General features: G+C 45.1%; 1 protein-coding gene across 1 annotated transcript in view; it reads right to left on the bottom strand.

The window, feature by feature from the left end:
* Window positions 1-22,676, bottom strand: part of SmydA-1 (SET and MYND domain containing, arthropod-specific, member 1) — a 161,084-nt gene that overhangs the window by 104,619 nt on the left and 33,789 nt on the right. The window contains exons 4-5 of the mRNA XM_067136353.2: window positions 18,067-18,318; window positions 1,255-1,565 (exon numbers count right to left, since the gene is read on the bottom strand). Of these exons, the coding sequence (XP_066992454.2) occupies window positions 1,255-1,565; window positions 18,067-18,318 (563 nt within the window). The remainder of the gene's footprint in view (window positions 1-1,254; window positions 1,566-18,066; window positions 18,319-22,676) is intronic.

The raw sequence follows: 22,676 nt of genomic DNA, 5'->3' as shown, positions 1-22,676 counted from the left end.
TAGAACATGAGCTCAAGCGGTATGTTAAAGAAGCGATACGACTGAAAAGTCTCGGACAGCATACAGCAAACGATCCAATACACACACATATGAATCCGTATCACCTTCTGTTTTCAAAACAAACACAGCAGATCGGTAAAGAAACATACAGAAAGAAGCGTGTAAAAACAAAGTTAACACACAAATAAATTAGAAACACGTGTAGTGAGAGAAGCCTTTCTAACCCAACCATTGAGAGCATAGGATGAAGCAATTATCAGACAAAGAGATTAAAGAAAAATAAATACCTCAGATATATAGGCAATTAACATTCTCGAAAGAGCGAGAGATAGAGGCAGTTAACTTTCTCGAAAGGCCGAGAATCGTACAAAGACATCTTGAATCTGTTAAAATATCCTTTACACGCCACAAAGGCGACTTAGAAATCCATCGCTTCCATATTCTCAAATCAAAAAACTGTCCACACAACCAACCAGAAAGATAACCAAAAAAGGTGGGGCATGTATGCTGACGCATGAGATGCCATCTACCGGAATAGCAAAAAGTTTACGTAGTAGTAACAACAATTCATAATTGATACAAGAGATCGCTAGGAACGCGACGTCTTCAGAACAGGCAAACGTACCATAAATGGTATGGTGCGGTTGAAGGAGAAGTGGAAAACCACGGAAAAATATTACGAGGATGGTTGAGGAGGAAATCGAACCACCCTCTACTCAGTTGACCTCCCGAGGCTGAGTGGACCCCGTTCCAGCCCTCGTACCACTTTTCAAATTTCGTGGCGGAGCTGGGAATCGAACCCGGGCCTCTGGGGGTGACAGCTAATCACGCTAACCACTAAACCACAGAGGAAATACGGAAAAAATTAACGGCCTGTTCCCAGTTTCAACCGGGTGAGGAATGGAATGAATGAAGCCCCGATCTAGCGGCGAGGATAGGAACTCTACCGACCGACGAAGCCTGTCGCACTCCTCTGGCGCAATTATTAATGACTGACACGAAATGAAATGATATTGGAGTGTGTTGCTGGAATGAAAGGCGACAGGGAACACCGGAGTGCCCGGAGAAAACCTGTCCCGCCTTCGCTTTGTCCAGCACAAATCTCGCATGGATTGACCAGGATTTGAACCACGGAAGCCAGCGGTGAGAGTCCGGCGCTCTGCCGCCTGAGCCGCGGAGGCATCAATTACATCTAAATATAAAGAATGGAATTACTGTCTCGTTTTCCGTTTTTGAAAACTCGGAAAATGTTACCTTGTATGGCATCGGAGAGCACTGAAGTAGGTACCAAACTCTGTGGGGTCAGCACATCGTTCACAGCGACACCAGAAGAACTTGGTCTCGTGGAGATGGTGTCTGCGGTTAGCCGTCCCCCACATGGCGTCCGTGTAGCAGATAGAGAGGTGGTCCCCTTTTCGTATGGGTACCGCTGTATGCACCAGTAGGACCCCTGTGGAGGTGAAACTCTTGGAGCAGTTGGGTCGACAGTGGTGCTCTAACATGGAAGCTGTGTCGTATATCGCCACATGGGGAGGTTCTGTGACCGGTACCTCGTGACCATTCACCTGTCAACAAACACAGCCTGAGGTTTGGTTAACTGTTTCAGCAATTCGAATATAACTGTAGCTTAAACATGGAAATTATATGGAAAACACCTCACAAACTTTCACCTGTCAACAAATACAGCTTGAGTTGTCTTTTATTGTAGAACAACTGGGAAAACTGTAGGATTCACTATGGAGATTCAGTGGGAGACATCTTTCGACCATTCACCTGTCAACTAAAACAGCCTGAGTCAGTATTCTTTTCGGGAATGTAGGGCCAGTGTTGAGTTTCACCATGGAGGTATTGTGCGATACACTTTGCGATCATTTTCCCGCAAATAAACACAGTCTGAGTCTCAACTATTATCAAATCCATCTGGACAGCAGTTGTGCAACGCTATCGAGGTTCTGTGGGAGTGAACTGTCAATAACCACAGCTTGAATTCTTAATCATTGTTAAAGCAAGTCAGAGAAGAATAGTGCTTCATCACGGAGGTTCTTTGGGAAGCACCTCGTGACCATTTACCTATTAAGAAATACAGCCTAAATTCTCGTTCATTGTTGGAGCAAACTGGACAAGGATGGTGCTTCATGATGGGAGCTTCATGACCATTCACCTGCCAACAAACACAGTCTGGGTACTCGTTCATTGTTGCGCAAGTTAGGGGACAGTGATGCTTCACCAAGGAGGTTCTTCGGGAGGCAACTCTCAACAAATACAGCTTGAGTTCTCCTTCACTGATTGATCAATTGGGGAAAAACTGCTGCTCCTGTGAGGAGTAAATAACTCATATTAGAATATGAGGAAAGGGAAAAAGAGTAGATTTAGTAACCGATAATTCGTAACCCTTCACCAATCAGTAAATACAGTTTGAGTTCTCATTCGTTGCTTGAGAGAATGGGACAAGAGATCTGTTCTGACATGGGCGCTACTTGATCGATAATGCACGACCATTTACCTGCCAGTAAAAACAGACTGAGTTCTCTTGAGCAACTGGGACAACAATGGTACTCTTACGCCTACTGTAAGAGGGCCGCGAGACCATTTGCATCTTAGCAAACGCTGCTGACTTCCCATTCATTATAAGTAAAATGGAAGCAAATATTGTCCTCCAACACGGAGTATACGTGACCAGAACCTGAATCCTACATCAAGGTTCTGTGAGATGCGTCTCATGACCATTCACCTGTCAACAAACGTAGCCGGAGTTGTCGTTCATTATTGGAGCTCTTAGGACCATTGAGGTACTCCAGCATGAAAATATGGAATTACCGAAAGGGAATGTCAGGGCTGTCTACGGATACAGCCGGTGTTCTTGTTCATTCTTGAATCGGGGCAAGAATGTGTACTGCAACATGAAGGTATTGTGAGAGGATCTCATGACCATTCACCTCTCAAAGAACATAGAAGAAGTTCCTTTGAAGAAATCAGCACAACAAGCAGATTTTCTGGTGGGCATGTTCTGACTATTCACTTGTCAAGAAACAAAGTTTGAGTTTTGGCTCATTGCTGGAGCAACCGGACAACGATGATCCTCCTACATAGAAGAACGCCAACTATAAGAGGGACGCGTGACCATTAATTGTAAGAACAATGGGAGCAAATACTCCAACGTGGAGTATGTGCGACCAGAATCTAATAACCGATCACATGCCAACAAACACAACTTGAATTCTTGTACATTGCAGGAGCATTTGGAACAATGTTGATCATTGAAGCAACTAAGGAAACATTACTACTTCAGAGGTTCAACGACAGATACATTGTGACTATTCACCTGCCAATAAATACAGACTAAGTTCTCGTTCGTTGTTGGAGCAATTGGGACAAAAGTGGTTCTGTGGCATGGAGGATTTTATCACCTATCAACTTCGTCTCTGTGAACTTTTATGGATGGAGTTAAATGATCTGTAGTGTTCCATCATAGAAACTGTGACCACCAAGTGAATAATTTGCCTACAAGTACGGTATGAATTATTGTTTGATGTAGAAACAGTTGGAACGATTATGGAGTTCAGTTTAACCTTAACTAGTGTCATACATCTGAGAGACGGCTGTCAACCCTTCCCATGGCCAGCTGCTCTCCTTTTGAATACCTTCTAAGTTTATAATTATTTGCATTGGAAAAACACGTTTTAACGTATCGTACGATAACGAACATTATGCACTCCAACAAACGTGGATTTTGGACAATAAAATGTAAATTTATGTTCTGGACTTTCCAATAATATTGTTCATTTGACAGAATCTAGGTCCTTTGTAAATGACTGACATAGCAGAGAAATGACCATAAAAATGGTCTTTTGCTCATTTTAGACAAAAATAAAAAGTTTTTAGAACTTATTTTTAGTAGTTTTGTATTTTATCCTGGCTTTTAATTTTTCTTTAAAGATTTGCTGTGACAGGATCGAAAACGTAGATTTAAAGGACTTTCGTTCAATAAAAGTAAAGAATTAAGAAAATATTGGTGACTGACGGACAACATACTGCTACCCGGCTCCATGGCGAAATGGTTGGCGTGCTGGCCTTTGGTCACAGGAGCCCCGAGTTCCATTCCCATCAGGGTCGGGAATTTTAACCACAATTGATTAATTCCGCAGGCACGGAGGTGGGTGTATGTGTCGTCTTCATCATTATTTCATCCTCATCACAACGAGCAAGTCGCCTAACGGCGTCAAATCAAAAGACCTGCATCTGGCGAGCCGAACCTGTCCTCGGACACTCCCGGTACTAAAAGCCATACGCCACTTAATTTTTTAATTTCTAAAGAAAGAAATTTAACACTACTGCTACTACGTAAGCTTCTCTTCGACAGTAAAAAATTACTACCTATAAAGCAATTGGAAATTCTAAATGGACTAATTAATATATCTTATGAATAAAAGTTGCCCGCCTCTGTGGAGTAGTATTTAGTGTGATTAGCTGCCACCCCCGGAGGCCCGGGTGCGATTTCCGGCTCTGCTACGAAATTTGAAAAGTGGTACGAGGGCTGGAACGGGGTCCACTCGGCCTCAGGAGCTCAACTGAGTAGAAGGGCGTTCGATTCCCACCTCAGCCACCCTCGGAGTGGTTTTCCGTGGTTTTCCACTCCTCCTCCAGGCAAATGCTGGGATGGTATAGTTGGGGACAAAACATGACGGCCTCAGTTCCTGGAAGTGATCTGGAAGCCAGCAGTCAATCACACCCTGCACCCTGCGGAGTTAACGAGTTCTAAGTGATCCTTGCTTGGTGTGGAGAGGATATCAAGCCACTTCTTCCACCACTCTCTGTAGTATTTAGCCTTTCTTCGTATCGAGTGGAGTAGACGATTTTGCAACTCCGGCTACAGGAGACGTAGTAAATCCTTTACGCCGCTAATAGACACCAGGCTGCCGCTGGAGAGTAGTGGTGTGAGGTCGTCATGTTTTCTCCCCAAGTATACCCAACTTAAGGCCACGGCCGCTTCCTTCCTTCTTCCTTTTCTATCTCTTTCGAGCTTCCTATCCCGCACAGGCCCCCTGTTCAGCATAGCAGGTGAGACCGCCTGGGCGAGGTAGTGGTCCTCCTCCCATGTTTTATCCCCCAACCCAAAGTCTCACGCTCCAGGACACTGCCGTTGAGGCAGTAGAGGTGGGATCCCTTGCTGAGTCCGAGGGAATAAAACAAGCCGGCAGGATGAACGGATTAAGAAAGAATGAATAAAAGTTACACTTTCCAGGTTTCCTACGGCAACCGAATGGAATCAAAACAGGTATTGTAGTATTTCGTTACAAACCGTATTGAGTGCAGTTGTAGCTCGGAGCTGTACTTTGACGTCTACACATCTGCGTACTCCTAAGGAAGCCACATTGCCTGTAACGATACTAATATTATTAAAGGAGGGAGTAAGGTTCAAACTCGCGTCCTTCTAGATGGAACACACGCTCCAGACATCTTAGCTACGAAGAGACGCTAGACAAAGAAGAATACGTTTCCCTCCTTTGTGCCCGACCTTCTTCTTCTTCTTCTTCTTCTTCTTCTTCTTCTTCTTCTTCTTCTTCTTCTTCTTCTTTACCCCTGTGGGTGGGGGCGGTAGTATAACACTCACGATATCCTCTGCCTGTCGTAAGAGGCGACTAAAAGAGGCCCCAGGGGCTCTGAACTTTGGAGGACGGACAAATTTGAGCCAAGGAATGTAGTTACGTTGACCACGTGCTACTCCAATATCTGTAGGATATTTCTTATCGCCTCCCTGGCATGTACTGTGTGTACTCAATATATACCTAATGAGCAGAAAATTGGGAACGTATAGTTTCTATATAGAGTATATACTGTACTGTATATACAAATGATGTGACTAAAGAATTGGAATCAGAGGTAAGTCCTTTTGTGAATGGTAGAGTGATAAATAAGTTACAAGATTGTGAGTAACTGCAAAAAGGTCTCAACAATGTTGTGAGATGGACAACTGGCAATGGTATGATGATAAACAGGGTTAAAAGTCAGGTTGTGGGTTTCACAAATAGGAAAAGTCCTTTCAGTTTTAATTACTGTGTTGATGGGTTGAAAGTTCCTTTTGGGGATCACTGTAAGTACCTAGGTGTTAATATAAGAAAACACATAAACGGTATTGTAAACAAAGTGTATAGATCCCTGCGCATGGTCATGAGAGTATTTAGGGCTAGCAGTAAGCATCTAAAGGACCGGGCGAGTTGGCCGTACGCGTAGAGGCTCCCGGCTGTGAGCTTGCATCCGGGAGATAGTAGGTTCGGATCCCACTATCGGTAGCCCTGAAAATGGTTTTCCGTGGTTTCCAATTTTTACACCAGGCAAATGCTGGGGCTGTACCTTAATTAAGGCCACGGCCGCTTTCTTCCTACTCCTAGCTTCTTCCTGTCACATCGTCGCCATAAGACCTATTGTGTCGTTGGGACGAAAAACTAATTGTAAAAATAATAAAATATAAAACGATACTACTCAAGTAGCAATATTCATCTACTTCCTTTATTTCATTTCCTAATCTAATATTTTCCGCGTCACCTGACTTAATTTGACTGCGTTCCATTACATTTGTTTTCGATTTGTTCATTTTCATCTTCATCTCCATCTCTAAGACTGTGTCGATACTCTTCAGCAATTTCTCCAGATCCTTCTGCAGACTGAGGTAAAATAACAATATCATGGGCAAATGTCTGAGTATTAACTTCGTCTCCTTGGATTGTGTTTTCCTTTCCAAATTCCTCTTTGATTTTCTTTACCGCCTGTTCCATATAAACACTGACAAGCAGAGGGAAAACTGCAGCCTTGCCTCACAATTTTTTGGATTGCTCTTCTTTTCCATAGCCCTCGATTCCGATCTCTGCATACTGTATTGTTTAAAACATTTCTTAACAAATTATGGGTCCCCATACTACGAAGAAGGTAAACTGAAGCAATTTCCTCAATTGTGCAGAAAGTTGAAGGGCTAAAAGTTCCGGCAAAGTTTCAAATTATGAGTTTTGAATATCTTCATCAAACTTTTTAAAAATTCGAAAATCACTTCGTCCTAAATGCATTTTCGGAAAACAGCCTAAAATTGCTTTTCTTTTTTATACACATCCTAGCCAAATTAACTTATTTACATAATTCTTTCTGTAATGTGTTCCTTGGTTCAATACACACAAGCTTTTTATGATCTTTGAACACCTTGGAAGACTAGAGATGGCAAGTTCATATTCACAGAAAATCTACATTAGTATGTTCTGAAAAATGATTAACACTTGAACCATGTCGGCCCTCAGTTTCAAGGTCCTCGTCGATATCTCGGCGCACCACTACCGACTGATAAAATGTGCCCGTGCCTCTCGTTGTCGCTATGAACCGAAGTAACGGATCAGTGTGACTGGAGCATGCGTGCAAGATGCCTCGCAGACGTATGCGAAAACCGTACCGTTGAATGAGTGCGTTTGAAATAGGGCGCATTGTTGGCATGAGAGAACGTGAGGCAACCATTCGGGAAATTGCTGCTCGTGTGGGACGTTCGTCTGCAGTGAAACTGGTGTGCACAAAATAGTTCATAGAAGGTCGTAGAACACGACGAGGTGGGTCTGGTCGTACCACGCAGACCATCCCTCAAGAAGCTTGACACCTCGTCCTAATGGCATTACAGGACAGATCTGCGTCGTCCTCGGCTCTGGCGCAACTGTGGAACACTGTAACACATCGTAGACGATCAGGAGTGACAGTCGGTCGCCGTTTATTACGGTGTGGGTTACCGGCGCGTCGTTCACTTTCCCGCCTACCTTTGACTAATGTGCATAAACATGCTAGACTGCAATGGTGTATGGAACGATGTCACTGGAGACAAAAATGGCAGCAGATGGTGTTTTCGGACAAATCCAGGTTGTTTGTTTAAAAATGATGGCCGCATTTTGGTTCGCCGCAGGCAGGGGGAGAGGCGTCATACTGACTGCATTCGCACAAGACATACAGCGTCAACTCAAGGCCTCATGGTGTAGGTACAACCACGGTAGCTAGAAGAGAGACGGTAGGTATCACGAGACGGATGCGCAGTGGACTGTCGTGGTCGTGACTTCACTGGCCCGTCCCTCCCATTACACTACGCATTGTTCGGCGCGTAAATATCAGACTATAATATCTTTGGTGTCAGTGATTTCACTCAAGCGCTCAAGCAAGACATCTTTGTAGACTTATTACACTACCAGAATATTGGGGACTTAAAATTCACTCATAAAATAACAGAACAACATTTACTAGTAACTGGCAGTGAACGACAAAACGTAAGAAAAGCTGCTGAACTTATCTCTGGCACTGTGGCTAAGGCTATATCGTATATTTTATATGACCACCCCCTGCCCACAACAGTTACCCAGGGTATAAAGTCCCTATTACTGAGCAAAAGTGCATATGCCATAGTTAAAACTGCAAACTGCAACAGGGAAGAGTGTGAAACATTAACTGTAGATGTCCTCGACCCAGTAGACTGCGCTGTTACTAATGACACCATAGAATCAGTCGAAACTAACTTGGAAATTTATGATTCAGAGTATGAAGTCTTCAGTTGTATAGTTGACTCATTAATAGATCAGTTTACTGATCAGCACAATCTCGAAGATTGCGTACATAATGAAGATAAGGACTTATTGAAAATATTGGCGGGGTATATTGCATACCGAGTTACGAAAAAAGGAATCACCACTAGCTTCATCTACGGAGGAAAAACTGGAAAATGCATTAATATTAGGAACCCTGACAGGAACTCGGCTTTGTCTAGAGGAGGTCTAATGAATCCATCTCCCTAGTGGTTCGACACCGTTTGCGAACTAAAAAAAAAAGATTTTCAAAGGTTCCACGGTAATGGTCTAAGGAAGTGCCCAAGAGTGATGAATGAACTGATAAATATAATCAGACGTAAGTATAGTGAAGTCGACGACTTGGCTGTTTTTGTGAGAACTCGTTCATTTATTAGAATGAAAGAATGAAAGAACTGAATAAAAAGAGAGCACTCAATAGGTCGGTGAATGAAAACTCGACTACGGATGCGCATCCTGACGCTGCACGGTAAAAATCGAAGAAAATGAACAAAATTAAGTCCTGAAAGGTAAGCCTAAATTAGTAGTAATGTTATTTTTGTTGTGTAGATTTTTTATTATTATTAATACTGAGTTTTGTTAGTAATTAAAAAAGCAGTAATGTTAGTGCAGTATTTACTATTTTCAGGAAAAGTAACAACATGTAGTATTTAATCTTGTGTATTTTAGATTTTTTCGGTTAATATCATTTCTTGATTGTTAAGCTTTGGTTTATTTTATCTGTACGTGTATAGGATACTTATGTTAAATTATTTCAAGTACAGTAATTGGGAACTGTAAAAACTAACATTTCAGGTGTAATGAAGCATTTAAACACGATTTTTAAACTATTCTGGGTTTTAAAGTAGGTCTGCAATATTTACGAAAGCACACAAAAAATAATAATGAAAATAATAGTTTTTGCAATATCTTAGTGGTTTTCGTGTGAAAAAATTATATTACAACGTAAACGTATTTGTGATAAGGAAGATAAGCCGGGCGCTCCGCACACTGATTTGTAATAAGTTACAGCGCCTGGCAGACGGTCCACGGTCCGCTGACGTCACACGCTCCTGGTCGGCGTTATACCTACCGTCTCTCTTCTAGCTACCGTGGGTACAACCACAAATCACAGTAAGTGTGTGTCCAGGGCACTGTGACCAGTTTGACGTACGTGAATGACATCCTGTGACCCGTAGCCATATCCTTTCTACACGACACACCAGATGCCATATATTAGCAGGACAATGCGCGACCACATGTTGCTGCACGAACACGTGCCTTCTTGTTGTCATAGGATGTCCGACTGTTCTCCTGGCCCGCCTGATCACTGGACTTGTCGCCAATCGAAAATGTGTGGGATATGGTGAAACGACGGGTGCGGCGCTGTGACCCAATGCCTACCACCAAAGATGAACTGTTGAACCAGGCCAATGCAGCATGGATGGCTATACCCGAGGACGCCATTCGCGCTTTATACGCGTCGATGCCATCACGCATGAAACAAGTTATCACTGCCCATGGAGAACCCAGTGTCTACTAGGCAACAGAACACATACTCAACTTAAGTGACTGAAATGCTCATCGTTTCTGCATAACATACTAATGAACATGTCCTGTGAATATGAACTTCCTATCTCTAGTTTTTCAAGGTGTTCTGTTTTTTATTAACATGAGTGTAGTTATAAGGGCGTAAGTAAAACTTTGCATTGACCCGCATTATCGCTCATAGTGGTGTTTAAGTGAAACAATGCATTGGCTCACATTAGCGCTCGTAGTGGTAGAAAAAGGCAAACTGTTAATCTAATCGACCGGATAATGATGATTAAGAAAAAGACTGTAATTTTAGGAATAAATAAAGAATATATTCTCATATTTTAATACATTTTATTTACCTAAAATTCGTAGCTCTTTTCCCTAGGATGTTTCAACATTGAGTTGCTTGCCTGAAGGGAGTTTTGTAGTCATGAAATTCACATTATTTGTAAATGGTAAACTTGGAAGCGAAGGGGCAGATGAAAACAGTTCTGTAATTGTCTCAGCATAACACGGTTAAAACTGCCAGCAGTTGGGTGAATGTTAAATTGCCCCCGCAGGTCAAAAACAAAAATGACATAAACCGCTTCCTGTTTACGTGAGCTACGCTGAGAGACTAAACGTGCTTTTCGTTTATAAACACGCCACTGCAGCTACGTACATTTTATTTCCCAACTTTAGAATGACGACAGTAACACAGGCTTAATTGCGTAATTCGCACAAATTCCTGGTATGGTTTAAAGTGTTGTTAAATGTTGTTAAAATATTTATCATCTTCAGCTACAGAAACATAATCAACTGGTGCGGATTCCCATACAGTAATAGGTTAGATTTAAACGAGTCGAAGGCTTCTTTTAGCGCGCTCATACGCTCAGTAGGAAAAGTTGCATAAATATTGGGGGTTTTAAAGAGCCGTGCCCCTGATGTTTATGCAACTCTTTAAACAGGAGCGTTGGGCGGTCTTGAAGAAACTTTATACTCGAAACCGATTTTCAACCTATTAGGTCGTGTTACGTACATTTAGTACGTGTTGAAGAGATGTTAAGTACAGAACAAAAATGGCCAGCCGCCTAGTAGACACTGGGTTCTCCATAGGCAGTGATAACTTGTTTCATGCGTGATGGCATCGACGCGTATAAAGCGCGAATGGCGTCCTCGGGTATAGCCATCCATGCTGCATTGGCCTGGTTCAACAGTTCATCTTTGGTGGTAGGCATTGGGTCACAGCGCCGCACCCGTCGTTTCACCATATCCCGCCGGCCTGCCATTTTTGTTCTGTACTTAACATCTCTTCAACACGTACTAAATGTACGTAACACGACCTAATAGGTTGAAAATCGGTTTCGATTACAATGCGGTCGTGAAAATTCAATATTCATTAACTTTATACTCGTTGAAATATAACCAGTTAGTGGTTACAAAATCGCTCCCTATTCATCACAAAACTGGAAATTCGGTGAAAACATTAAATACCAACTTCCTTAAAACGGCAAATACTTTAAAATAAGCAGCTCTTACAAACTTAGGTCGCAATTGTTGGTGGTGCGTCTAACTGATAATGATCGTTCTGCCAACATCACAAAAGGTGGTGTCCGGCTCCATGGCTAAATGGTTAGCGTGCTAGCCTTTGGTCACAGGGACCCAGTGTTCGATTCCCGGCAGGGTCGGGAATTTTCACCATTATTGGTTAATTTCCCTGGCACGGGGGCTGGGTGTATATGTCGTCTTCATCATCATTTCATCCTCATCACGACGTGCAGGTCGGCTACGGGCATCAAATCAAAATACCTAATCTAGCGAGCCGAACTTATCCTCGGACACCCCCTGCACTAAAAACTACACGCCATTTCATGTTTTTACGGGTGGTGGTGGTGGTGGTGGTTATTGTTTTAAGAGGAAGTAAAACTAGGCAACCGCCCTCTATATAAGACTAATCGTAAATAATAACAATAAGAAGAAGAATCCGCCTCTGTGAGGTAGAGGTTAGTGTGATTAGCCTCCACCCCGGGAGGCCCGGGTTCGATTTCCAGCTCTGACGCGAAATTTGAAAAGTTGTACGAGGGCTGGAACGGGGTCCACTCAGCCTCGAGGGAAGGGAGGGGGTCGATTTCCTCCTCAGCCATTCTCGAAGTGGTCTTTCGTGGTTTCCCACTTCTCCTCCTGGCAAATGCCGGGATGGTATCTAACTTAAAGCCATGGCCGCTTCCTTCCTTCTTCCTTGCCTATTCCTTGCAATCTTCCCATCCTCCCACTAGGCTCCTGTTCAGCATAGTAGGTGAGGCCGCCTGGGCGAAGTACTGGTCCTCTTTCCCAGTTGTATCGCACGACCTGACCGACAAGTCTTACCCTCCAGGACTCTGTTCTTGAAGTGGTAGAGGGGGATCCCTCGCTAAGTCTAAGGGAAAAGCCAACCCAGGTGGGTAAGCGGATTAAGAAAAGTAGGAAAGATAATGATATAATAACACTATTTTTACGTCCCAGTATCTACTTTTGACGGTTTTCGGAGACGTCGAGGTGCCGGAATGTTTTGTCTGAGAAGTTCTTTTACGTGCCAGTAAATTTACCGACATGAGGCTGACGCATTTGAGCACCTTTAAATATCACCGGACTGAGCGAGGATCGAACCTGCCAAGTTGGGGTCAGAAGACCAGCGCCTCCACCATCTAAGACACTCAGCCCGGCCAGAGAGAAAACATGGAAGGGGTCCGACACTTCGAAAAATGAAGGTATCGGACAAAGAAAGACAAGTGCCACGAAGGACATGACAATAAAATACTCCCTAGCCCTCGTAACCTAATAGCGTCGGGTTCGGAAAAGAACAAGTGTTGACCAAAGGAGGTCGGATAGGATAGATGAAAGTGAGGAGCCTGGTACAAGTAAGTGGAAGCAATGCCAGGACTCAGCGTTAAGGGCCCCGTGGTCGCCAGCTCACGCTCCCAAGTTAAGAACCCCTGGGTGCCCCTTTTAGTTGCATCTCATGACAGGCAGGGGACACCGTAGATGTATTCTGCCGCCCTCGCCCAGAAATAGGTCATCACAGGAGGGAGCTGGCGACTTCTGATGTGCAGGTGCCCAATATACAGTCAGTACGTATGTCTGTCTACTCCTTAGTTCCGTTTGCTGATACGGGGTCTGGGATGAGTTGAGATGAAATTATATGGCATATTTTACGGCCGCGTGCCCTTCCTGGTTATAAGCCTACTGTCTAATGATGGTGAATGAAAGTGGGCAAGGATGTGGAAGAAATCAGCTGTGGCTTATGAATGCGAACTCTCCAAGTATTTGCTAGAAAGTGAAAACCATTCTCAGGACAGCCGACCGTGGGGTTCGATCCCAGAGCCGGAAGCATGTTAACACACGCGACCACTCCGGTCGGTCCCAGAATGCAGTCAGTGAATTCTCGTATCCATTCGTGGTTTGGTTGTCATTTTGATGGGTGAAATTTTAGTACCGTGAGAGATGCCACTCAGTGGCAGATTTGAATGTTCTACGTTCGTTCGTTCGTTCGTTCGTTCGTAATCTGTTTACCCTCCAGGATCCTACCTCTACCGCCTCAAGGACAGTGTCCTGGAGCTTAAGACTCTGGGTCTGGGGATACAACTGGGGAAGATGACCAGTACCTCGCCCAGGTGGCCTCACCTGCTATGTTGAACAGGGGCCTTGTTGGGGGATGGGAAGGTTAGAAGGGATAGACAAGAAAGTGGGAAGGAAGTGGGAAGGAAGCAGCCGTGGCCTTAAGTTAGAAACCATCCCGGCATTTGCCTGGAGGAGAAGTGGGGAACCACGGAAAACCACCTCCAGGATGGCTGAGGTGGGAATCGAACCCACATCTACTCAGTTGACCTCCCGAGACTGAGTGGACCCCGTTCCAGCCCTCGTACCACTTTTCAAATTTTCGTGGCAGAGCCGGGAATCGAACCCAGGCCTCTGGGGGTGGCAGCTAATCACACTAACCACTACACCACACAGGCGGACATGTTCTACGTCCTAGTCAAATAGGAGGGAATTTACATTGAACATCTCTAGTAGACAGGCGTACATAAGTAAGGATGAGATTCTGCATAACCGGGCGAGTTATCCGTGCGTAGAGGCATGATTTTTTCGTATTCAAAATGCTCGATTTCGTGAAAAGGAAACAATTTTACGCGTTATTTCACGAAATATGTCTTGACCTTTCGCTTCAATTTTGCTGTAATCATTTTCTAAAATTCTTCTTAAAAGTTATCGTTCATGCGATTTGTGAATTATTTACGTGATATAGATAGATATTGACAATCATTCATTATTCCCTATGTAATCAAGATTACATAACAGATTACCTTTTCACCCTACATGGCTATTGCTGTACCATGAAGGGAATTGCTACAGTTTTAAAATGACCAGATACCGGGCGAGTTGGCCGTGCGGTTAGCAGCGCCCAGCTGTGAGCTTCCATCCCGCAGATAGTGGGTTCGATCCCCACTGTCGACAGTCTTGAAGATGGTTTTCCGTGGTTTCCCACTTTCACACCAGGCAAATGCTGGTACTGTACCTTAATTAAGGCCATGGCCGCTTATTTTCCATGAATTTCGCTGTTTAAGTTTGGCACTTACCGCAAAATAAGTAAATTTTGCTCTAAAATGTTCTTATCGCTTTAATTCGCAGCAATTCGCCAAAATCATCATCATCATCATCATCATCTGTTTACCCTCCAGGTTCGGCTTTTCCCTCAGACTCAGCGAGGGATCCCACCTCTACCGCCTCAAGGGCAGTGTCCTGGAGCTTCAGACTCTTGGTCGGGGGATACAACTAGGGAGTATGACTCGTACTTCGCCCAGGCGGCCTCTCCTGCTATGGTGAACAGGGGCCTTGTAGGGGGATGGGGAGATTGGAAGGGATAGGCAAGGATGAGGGAAGGAAGCGGCCGTGGCCTTAAGTTAGGTACCATCCCGGCATTCGCCTGGAGGAGAAGTGGGAAACCACGGAAAACCACTTCGAGGATGGCTGAGGTGGGAATCGAACCCACCTCTACTCAGTTGACCTCCCGAGGCTGAGTGGACCCCGTTCCAGCCCTCGTACCACTTTTCAAATTTCGTGGCAGAGCCGGGAATCGAACCCGGACCTCCGGGGGTGGCAGCTAATCACGCTAACCACTACACCACAGAGGCGGACAATTCGCCAAAATAAAATTACTAATTTCTTAACCAGTCCCATATGATTTGTTAAGCTATCTCAAAATCGCTTCAAAATACACTAGTGGCCAAAAGTTAAGCATAAGTTACGACTAAGCAGGGCAACATGAAATAGACCGCAAATCGCACGACATATGCACCTACCAACCTTACATGTTCGCTCTGTATTGGAAAGGAGTGTTTCCTGCTTTGACTAGCGGCGTAACCGCAAGGTAAACACAGCCAGTGCCTGCGCCCCATATTCCCTCAGTCGTGTTTTCCCTGTTATAGTGTGCGCAGTGTAGCCTCGTGGTGAACGTGACAACATAATGGCACAACGACGCCATTTCGACCCCGTTTTGCAGGGTAGAATATGCGGCCACCTGGAAGCAGGCCAGACACAGACCGAAGTCGCCGAATCCTTGAATGTGCCACAAAGTGTCATTTCCAGGCTTTGGAGGCGATTTCGAGACACAGGAGATGTTAGTCGTAGGCCAGTACCAGGTCGACCAAGGGTAACCACGCCACTGCAGGACCGATATCTGGCCGTAACCGCCCGACGAAATCGGAGTGCATCTGCAAGACAATTGTCGGCGGAGCTTGCAGCCGTCTCAGGGGGCAAACTGTGTACCGGAGGCTCAGAAGGAGCAGGGCTGTTTGCCCGACGTCCAGCGGTGTGCGTCCCGCTCACTGCAGCACAGAGACGGGCTCGTTTAGTGTGGAGCCGTCAACATCGAAACTGGACCATGAATGAATGGAGGCATGTGCTCTTCACAGATGAATCCCGCTTCAGTTCGCAGAACGACTCCCGTCGCACATTAATCTGGCGAAAACCACAGGATACAACCACAGGAACATCGTAGAACGGGACCAGTATGGTGGTGGTGGCGTCATGATGTGGAGCGGCATCATGATGAATGGCCGTACGGACCTGCACATCTTCATGGGTGTTCCGAGAAACACTGTTAACGCTCGGAGATACAGGGATGAGGTACTGAGGCCACATGTTCGACTCTTCAGAGGTGCGGTTGGTCCAGACTTCCTCTTCATGGACGATAATGCCTTGTCAATATTCACACAATATTGCACCTTAGATGACAGAATCTTACAGGCCAAAGTTCTATGCTAAAATATTTCACGTAGGAGGTTTTGTCCCGGCAGCGACGATATGTGCACGTTCTTCGCACGAGAATTGGTAATGAAGTACACGATTCCTTCATGTAGCCTATTTATGCAACGTTACATGCCTGTATTCAAACGTTTAATTCATTCATCATTTGTTTACCCTCCAGGGTCGGTTTTTCCCTCGGATTCAGCGAGGGATCCCACCTCTACCGCCTCAAGGGCAGTGTCCTGGAGCTTCCGACTCTTGGTCGGGGATACAACTGGGGAGAATGGCCAGTACCTCGCCCAGGCGGCCTCACCTGCTATGCTGAACAGGGGCCTTGTGGAAGATTGGAAGGGATAGACAAGGAAGAGGGAAGGAAGCGGCCGTGGCCTTAAGTTAGGTACCATCCCGGCATTTGCCTGGAGGAGAAGTGGGAAACCACGGAAAATCACTTCCAGGATGGCTGAGGTGGGAATCGAACCCACCTCTACTCAGTTGACCTCCCGAGGCTGAGTGGACCCCGTTCCAGCCCTCGTACCACTTTTTAAATTTCGTGGCAGAGCCGGGAATCGAACCCGGGCCTCCGGGGGTGGCAGCTAATGACGCTCACCACTACACCACAGAGGCGGACCCAAACGTTTAATACGGCATGTTAAACTGATATTTTTTTACGAAAGCACGAGGTAGTAATGTAAAGTACGATAAAGATGAGCAAAGTCGAGACAGAATGAGGATGATCACATTGAACCGTACAGTTCCCGGCCCTAAGTTGTGCGAAATTCTCCCTACTTCTCAGTTACATATTGTTGTTCATCTGGCACTGTGGCTCAAGACTCACGAAAACAATCGTTGACGACAACCTCTCTTATTATCTGTTCTGACGTCCGGTTCCACGGCTAAATGTTTAGCGTGCTGGCCTTTGGTCACAGGGGTCCCGGGTTCGATTCCCGGCAGGACCGGGAATTTTAACCATCATTGGTTAATTTTCCTGGCACGGGGGCTAGGTGTATGTGTTGTCTTCATCATCATTTCATCCTCATCATGACGCGCAGATCGCCTACGGGTGTCAAATCAAAAGACCTGCCTGGGATCTCCCGGTACTAAAAGCCATACGCCATTTCATTTCATTTCATTTCACCTGTTCTGTCGAAAAGAGTAAAATGGCTCTTTAGTTAATCCCTTTAACCCACCTTGAAGTGACATGACAGCCTGTAAAACCTTCCGTTAATATCATCTCCCTTATTAATCCACCTATAGAAAAGTCGCACATGAGAAAAAGTTTTAAAGATTGATTTCCATTAAGGCTGGTCATGTATGTTTTATGGGAGGGTAAAATCACTGTTTCGACTTTCTATAAACCCCAGTTCACTCAGGAATTTAGAAACAATATTAGCCCTAAAACCTACCCAAGGATAGGTGGATTCTAAATATGAAGTTTGGTGGAAATACATCCATTAGTTTTCAAGTTATAGACAAACATACAAACAAACAGACACCAAAGCTAAAAAATATGCAGATGGTCATTACTACACCTGAAACGGATAACTGTACGAGAATTTTGCCAAAATATTCAATCTACAGACACGATCGTTACGATTTTATTTATATTGACATCCCTGCCTGTTTCAACTGTTTTAGTGTCTGTAAACCGTGACCCATAACAACAGCATTTACCAATGACTAATCCATTAATACTGACCTGCACGATACCGCACACTCGAAGGATCTCGTCCTCCGAGAAGGAGTCCACTTTGAAGAAGCGGCGGATGAATTTGGCGATGGCCACTCGGTCTTGCTCGTACTTGGGGGTTCCTCGGCGGTGCTGACAGTGGGACTCGAGGGAAGACAGTTTGTTCCATACCGCTGGGTTGTAGTCTCGCTGGTAAAGACAGCGCAATACCGTCACACTCTGGTACGTAGGGTGGGAGATCTCAAAGTCACGAATACTGACCTAGAACATCGTAATATTCAGAGTAAGAAATCGGTTAGTAACTACTTGGCACATATAAATACTGCATGGCGCGGCACTTCAATAACCAATGCGACAAATATCAATATTGTCAATACCCTTGTGTTCCCTGTTATATCCTACACATTAGAGACATGGACTTTACGCGCCACTTACCATCACCGCATCGAGGCATTTGAGATGTAGTGTTGGCGACGTATGCTTCGCTTTCAGTGGACAGCACACAGAACTAACGCATTCGTTCTCGAGAAAATACGACCGCAACAGAGACTGTCAAATCTCGATACACAAGAGAATTCTTACATTCTTTGAGCATATCGTTCGCAGCCTCAGCCTGCAGAAACTGGTCCTACGCGAAGCGACGACGTGGCAAGCAACCAAATTGTTGGACTGATCTCATAGAAATCCTGCTCAACACCAACCTGTAGCAAGGGACAGTTCACACCCGCGACTCCACAAGTGCGGGGAAAGTGGAGGAAGAAAATGCTAGTGGCTTTTTAGTGGCTTTTACATCGCACCGACACAGATAGGTCTTATGGCGACAATTGGATAGGAAAGGCCTAGGAGTTTTAAGGAAGCGACCGTGGCCTTAATTAAGATACAGCCCCAGCATTTGCCTGGTGTGAAAATGGGAAACCACGGAAAGCCATATTCAGGGCTGTCGACAATGGGATTCGAACCCACTATCTCCCGGATGCAAGCTCACAGCTCCGTGTCCCAAAACGCACGGCCAACTCACCCGGTGGAAGAAGATGAAGTAGAAGTAGAAGAAGAAGATTTTTTGACTGGGAACAATTAGATGGTAATAATAGACTTCATCGAGCACATTCCTCCACAATGAAATTACAGTTAATTAATTGTTTTCCTTGATTAGTAAAAGTCGGTGTAGCCAGGCCAGGCCTCCGAGCTGACAGCGATCGGTCTTGTACGGAAATATTCGTGAGGCAGCCACGTGGCATTCGAACTGTGGATTTGGACTCGCAGCCTAGTCCGTGGCGACTAAAAGAGGCCCCAAGGGCTCTGAAATTTTGAACGTGGGTTGGCGACCACGGGGCCCTCAGCTGAGTCCTGGCATTGCTTCCACTTGTGCCTGACTCCTCACTTTCTTCTATCCTATACGGCCTCTCTTGGTCAACTCTTCTTCTTTTCCGACCCCGATGCTATTAGGTTTGCGAGGGCTAGTGAGTCTTTCAATTTCACGCCATTTGTGGCCCTTGTCTTCCTTTGGCCGATCCCTTCATTTTTCGAAGTGTCGGACCCCTTCCATTTTTCTCTCTGATTAGTGTTATATAGAGGATGGTTACCCAGTTGTACTTCCTCTTGAAACAATAATCACCACCTGTCTTAAGCCACGTGAAGATTCAGCAACACCGAGGCGGTGCCGATTTGAATTCGCCTGCGGAGTGCTCGGATTGGCTAACTTCAGCAGCTGATAAAATAACAACAGTGCGATATATAAAATTATTTATCTGTATGATCGACACTCTAACGCTTATACAGTAGGTCTATACCCGATTCACGTCGTTTCCGACCATCCTGTATGATCGTCCCAAAGAAATTCGCTTTTAACTTAGATGGAGTTCATGGTACACATTAGAAAATGAAAACCTACAACCTGTTTTCCAGTCAATGACCGGGTCAGGGATGGAATGAATGAAGCAGATATAGGCTATTAGAACAATGGGGTCGCCACTCCCAAAGTGATTTATTAATGATTGATAATTGCTATGAAATGAGAATGGAGAGTGTTGCTGGAATGAAAGATGACAGGGAAAACCGGAGTGCCCGGAGAAAAACCTGTCCCGCCTCCGCTTTGTCCAGCACAAATCTCACATGGAGAGACCGGTATTTGAACCACGGTATCCAGCGGTGAGAGGCCGACGCGCTGCCGACTGAGCCACGGAGGCTCCGTACACATTAGAAATCCTTCAAAATTTTATGACCAATGACTACTACCAGTTTGTGAAATGTACTGCAGTCTCCTAAACAGGATGTCCTTGCGAAAGACTCCACTGTATGCGGAGCAGGCAGGACACAACAAACGAAGGAGAGAAGGTCCTACAAACATTAGTCGCAACCCAATATCTTCGGACTTGTGATTCGCTGTCGGACCGACGCAAATAGGATTTATGACAACAATACGACGGGAAAGGTCTAGGAGTCAAAAGGAATCGGCCACGGCCTTAATTAAGGCACAGTCCCAACATTTGCCTGGTTAAAAATGGGAAACCACGGAAAACCATCTTCAGGGTTACCGATAATGGGGTTCGAACCCACTATCTCCCGGGTCGAAAATCTACTATCATGTTGTGTTATGGTCTTATTATGTAGGAAGGGCAGATCTTGCACTCCGAGCACTTTGTCACGAAACAAATGCGGAACCATTGTAAGTAGACAATTTGATGCAGTACATCGTGTTTGTGCATTTGTACTGTATCCTGAAAGAACGAAACACAGTATTCCACTGCGTACTGCAGACCGTATTGCTCTCGCAGTCAGGTCGGTTAGTACTTCAGGTGTATGGTGGTGCTCGAATGGCGCATGTTTTGTTGTGACACTGCAGTACTGTAGGGTGGGAGGCTCCACTGCAATGGATGGTGGTAACATCGAGCACATGTTATGAAGAGTAAATCAAAGACATGGTGATCATTGATAGTAGTAGTAGCGAAGTATAAATCCGAAGATATTGGTTTTGTCACCAATATTTATAGTAGATTTTTGTCTTTGTTGGGTGCTGACTCTTCTGTGAATACTGGAACCTTTTCAAAGACACCCTACATATCATCTTTCTATTCAGTGATAGATTCTTTTCGCACCATACAAAGATCAAATTTCCATCGTAAAGTTTTTTTTTCTTATTATGTTTACCCTCCAGTGTTGGTTTTTTCCTCGGACTCAGCGAGGGATCCCACCTCTACCGCCTCAAGGGCAGTGTCCTGGAGCGTGAGACTTGAGGTCAGGATACAACTGGGAAGAGTGACCAGGCTGCTTCACCTGCTATGGTGAATAGGGGCCTCGTGGGGGGGGGGATGGGAAGAACGAAAGGGATAGGCAAGGAAGAGGGAAGGAAGCGGCCCTGGCCGCAAGTTAGGTACCATCCCTGCATTTGCATGGAGGTGGAGTGTGATGGTGGTGATGATTATTGTTTTAAGAGGAGGTACAACTAGGCAACCATTCTCTATATAACACTAATCGGAGAGTGAAGGGATCCGACACTTCGAAAATGAAGGTATCGGCCAAAGAAAGACAAGGGCCACGAAGCGAGTGAAAATAAAGACTCTCTAGGCCTCGCAACCTAATACCGACGGGGTCGGAAAAGAACATGTGTTGGCGACGGGAGGTCGGATAAGATAGATGAAAATGAGGAGCCTGACACAAGTACGTGGAAGCAATGCCAGGACTCAGCTAAGCTCTCCGTGTTCGCCAATCGACGCTCCCAAGTTAAGAGCACCTGGGACCCCATTTAGTCGTCTCTTACGACAGGCATGGGATACCGTAGGTGTTATTCTACCACCCCCACCCACAAGGGGATTGAAGAGAAGTGGGAAACCACGGAAAACCATTTCGAGGATGGCTGAGATGGGAATCGAACCCACCTCTACTCGGTTGACCTCCCGAAGCAGAGAGGACCCCGTTCCAGCTCGCGTACCACTTTTAAAATTTTGTGGTAGAGCCGGGAATCGATCCCGGGCCTCCGGGAGTGACAATTAATCACACTAACCACTACATCACAGAGGCGTTCTATCAAATCACACTCGAATATTTAGAAATGTATAATAATTTATGTTTAAATACTTGAAATCTTCAATTTAACTTAATCGCTCCCTCTTTTCTCCCCTTCAAGCATAGACAGCCTACAGTATTTAAACAGAAATAAACATAAATGTTTATGCATTTCTAAATATTTGATATTTGATATAACCTGATGATGTTCTTCTAAGAACGAAACACGTCATTCTACTATAATTAAGTTGTGTCTTTTTCAAGTATAATACTGTTACCACATGTTTTCTTGCCTTGCAGGTAGTTTAGAAATGGTCCGCCTCTGTGGTGTAGTGGTTAGTGTGATTAGCTGCCACCCCCGGAAGCCTGGGTTCGATTCCCGGCTCTGCCACGAAATTTGAAAGGTGGTACGAGGGCTGGAACGGGGTCCACTCAGCCTCGGGAGGTCAACTGAGTAGAGGTGGGTTCGATTCCCACCTCAGCCATCCTGGAAGTGGTTTTCCGAGGTTTCCGACTTCTCCTCCAGGCAAATGCCGGGATGGTACCTAACTTAAGGCCACGGCCGCTTCCTTTCCTCTTCCTTGTCTACCCCTTCCAATCTTCCAATTCCCCCACCA

Source organism: Anabrus simplex, chromosome 1, assembly GCF_040414725.1.
Source record: "Anabrus simplex isolate iqAnaSimp1 chromosome 1, ASM4041472v1, whole genome shotgun sequence".
NCBI lineage: Eukaryota > Metazoa > Arthropoda > Insecta > Orthoptera > Tettigoniidae > Anabrus > Anabrus simplex.
The sequence above is the reverse complement of the archived record's forward strand: the minus strand, read 5'-3'. Positions and strand labels throughout refer to the sequence as shown.